The sequence below is a fragment of the Erigeron canadensis genome, chromosome 7 (genome assembly GCF_010389155.1).
Source record: "Erigeron canadensis isolate Cc75 chromosome 7, C_canadensis_v1, whole genome shotgun sequence".
NCBI lineage: Eukaryota > Viridiplantae > Streptophyta > Magnoliopsida > Asterales > Asteraceae > Erigeron > Erigeron canadensis.
Genome location: NC_057767.1, coordinates 28,382,584 through 28,386,306, shown reverse-complemented (window position 1 = coordinate 28,386,306; position 3,723 = coordinate 28,382,584). Strand labels below are relative to the sequence as shown.

At 39.5% G+C, this 3,723-nt stretch overlaps 1 protein-coding gene across 1 annotated transcript; it reads right to left on the bottom strand.

Moving 5' to 3' along the window:
• Window positions 1-1,777: 1,777 nt before the first annotated feature.
• Window positions 1,778-3,060, bottom strand: LOC122609227 (glutathione S-transferase T3-like). Its single transcript, XM_043782285.1, has 2 exons — window positions 2,396-3,060; window positions 1,778-2,351 (listed from the first exon to the last, which is right to left on the bottom strand). Exons 1-2 carry the CDS (start codon window positions 3,058-3,060, stop codon window positions 1,778-1,780), a joined length of 1,239 nt encoding a protein of 412 aa, XP_043638220.1.
• Between the last annotated feature and the right edge of the window lie 663 nt (window positions 3,061-3,723).

Sequence of the window (3,723 nt, the reverse complement as noted above, 5' to 3'; positions counted from 1 at the left end):
GGAGGTTTTTTCAAAAATTTAAAAAAGGTTACAAAAAGTATCTATGTTATATTTAATTTTTTAAAGTTACAATTGTTACTCAAATCAATAGTTCTAATTGTTATCAAAAAATATGAAAACAATCCTAATTGTTATTTATTTATGAGTCCGCAATCGCATCACCATCAAATACATACTTGAATGTCAAGTACATGATCAAAAGTATGTTTATATTCTATTTCTTAATTATCTTTCATAATAATATCACATTATAACTACAACTGGATTTAAAAAATTCTATAATAGAAAAATTATTGTATCATGTGTCTTGTGGAATGACTACGACAAACAATTCCTTCAATATGTCTTAGCTAATAATGACAGTGACGAACCTGTGATTATTGTACTACAACTTACAAAGTATAACACTTATAACCGTATATCTTCAAAATTATAATCTTTTATGAATTAAATGTGTAAAGATCTAATATTGATAATATCGTAAACCTCGTGTCCAGTGTTGGACACGGATCTAAAATCTAGTAATTTACTATTAGAACCAGTTTATTTACAAAACTTTTATGCTTTAGAATAAGTAGTCTATTTCGGTTAAGTATGCTATTAAAATAATTTAATATCCCGACAACGCGTGGGAAGAAAACTATATTTATGCTATGCTTTTACACGCTTTTACGTTGTTTTCGAAAACTAAATTCACGCGGCAACAACCAGGTATATCATAATAGTCAACTCGTAAATCGTAAGAGTCTAACAACTATATTTACATCCGAAACCTAACACATGATAAAGTAACTATTAATAGTTATAGTTATTTAACACCATATGTTACACACCTCTATATATGAATATGATGACTGTTTGTACAGCCAATCTGGTAGCCTAGAAAGGAGGAATGGGGGTGTTTGTGGTTGTTCGTTGGCGGTTCCCTTTTGGTAAGGCGGAGCCTTTTGTACGCCAAGAAAGTGTGTGTGAGATTCTGATCTCGACCTAGCCATCCTTCACCCTATTTATAGGGGGTTCGTGACTTATTCCTTAAGTAGGGTTTGAATAGATTTAATCGGGCCGTGCATATCTCTTCTAAGAATAAGGGATTTGATTTGATCTTCTTTCCTAAAATATAGGATTCTTGATAAATGCAAATCCTTTCCTTGTTTACCGAGAACGATACGTACCCTTTGATCGTACCCTGCGTGATTGCGTCTGGGTGGGTACGTCATCAATGACGATGAAGATTATGGTGGACGGTCACTTTATATATAAACATATATAGTATAAATTTTAGAAAAATAATAATTAGAGGGACCTTGCCATTTATTAAACACAACACACTTAATTATTCATGTGTGGAAGAAGTATACACTACACTACATTATACGTATGAGTGCAAATAGCTTATGGGGTGATAAGGAGATAAAGAAGTGAAATTTAGATGGTCATCAAACCGAGCAAAAGAGTTTGTGTGTTAAAATAAAGTTAATGAAATCTTATATGTATGGTTATCTTGTACGTTCATAAGGGTGGGGGAGGGCTTCCCCACTCCTCCCCTCCCCTCCCCGATTTTTCTTCTCCTCCCCTCCCATCCCCTAATCCCTAATGCTAGGAGCACCTCGCCACCCCTCCCCTCTCCTCCCCACCCTTTTCTATTTTATTTAATTTCTATTTATTTTTAAAAACTAAAATTTTTATTTAATAATTAAAACACAAATAAAACACATAATCTTATTCAAACACACAAAAACAAGTAAAAACATACAACTTAATCAACATAAACACCCAACTAAGGCATCGGCCATCCGTACTTCTCACAAATGGCGCGTTTCTGCACCAAAACGATCTCCAACATCCCCCCGCTGAGGTGATCGTGTGGCCTGATCACGAAGTCCATATCGTTCTGTCGCTGTTGATTCTGGACCATCCGTGTCATCTCCTCCTCCTTTTTTTTCCTAGCCTCCTCTGCCGCCATGTAGCTATCCATCATCGCCCTCTGCATCTGCATCTTCTCTTCCCGAATTCGCTTTTTATCTTTATTGTCGCATTTCAACTCAGCGACCATCTTTAAGAATTCTTCGGATGTGGTGGAGGCGGATGTAGACGGCTGCTTACCCTTAGCTCTACGACAGGGTGGCACGGGTCTAGCAGGATGTACTAGTGCATCATCCATGTCGTTCCCACCCTCCTCTTCTTGCTCCAACCGGTCCTCATTCAAGTCAATATGGACCAATGCCTCCCTCGATGAACGTACATGGACTGACCCTTCCGTTCTTGCCCTTTTGCTACCCGACTCCTCACAAATCCCCTCCAAAGTAAGAATCTCTGACCACTTGGCCCATCCCTCAAAACTTGCCACGCCTCTACATGCGGAAACCCGGACTTGTTATTGCATTTCCGCATATACAATGCCACGGCCGCCTTAAACACATCCTCGTCACTTTGATCACTCGACATCTTACTTTTCTTCACATTGTAGATACCACAAAAACCCGACACCTTAAGCTTCAAATCCTTCCATTTCGACCGACACATTTCCGGGGTACGTCCCGAATCACGTTTCAAGTGTTCATCCATCTGAAACTTCACCTTCCCCCAAAACGAATTGGCTGTTTGGGCGTTTCCGGTGTATGGATCCTCGGAAACGTTTAACCAAGCTTTTGCCAAACACTTTTCTTCATCCTTCCCCCATCCACGACACTCTCTTTTACCTTTAGCCGCTTTAACCGAGACTTGGGTCTGGGGTATTGCTTCTTCTTCTTGAACCTGTTGATGATATTGTGATGATGAACCACCCGCGAATTGCGAAAACCCGGGTTGACTTTCATTCGAGAAATTCGAAAACCCGGTATTCATTTGTTGGACACTTGACGGGATGGTTGAGAAAAATAGTGGGTCCATTCCACTAAGGAAATCATCAACGGATTGTGGCCGATACGTATTTTCGAAGGTGTCTCTTTGCGAAGGAGGAGGCGGTGGCATTACATTGCGGTTGTTTGGAGGTGGTGGGTTTCTACGTTTTTTGGGTAGATTGGAGAAATTTGGGTCTTTTACATTCTTTCCCCTATTCATTTTATTGATTTTTCATGGTGTTGATTGAAAAACAAAAAAAATAAGAAGAAGAAAGGGAAGAAACGGCGAGAACAGAAGAAAAAAAAAAGAAGAAAATGAAGAAGAGAAGAGAAAGAGAGAGCCGTTTAGATGTGGGCCCCATTTTTTTTGTAACGGTCGAATAGGAGGCACCAACACCGGCACCACTATGCCCAACTCGCTCCCCACCCAACCGGTATCGGGGGGTCGGCGCGGTGTGCCAACCGGTACCGGCCCGGTACCGGTTCCCTCCCCTACCCACACCGTCTAGCCTAACAACAGTGCTACATATGGTGGCTAGTATACACGCATGGTCCCAAACAAATTTTTTTTTTGAACGACATGGTCCCAGACAATTAATAAGAGAAATCAAAGCTATTGTGCGAATGTTTACAGATATTTACTATTCACCTATGGTGGTTGGTGTATTATAGCTAGGGAGAAATTAACTCAACGAATCACTCCCCATCTCTATCTATTTCTCTTTCTCTTAACCTTTATCCTCTTCTCTTCTACAACACTTTCTTTCTCATATCTTCACATATACTTTCATGTCTATGTCTATACATACGCTCTCTATCTCTCGATCATGGCTATATGGTCTTTGCTCTATTTCTATCTATCTATGTACTTATTTTTCTGCTA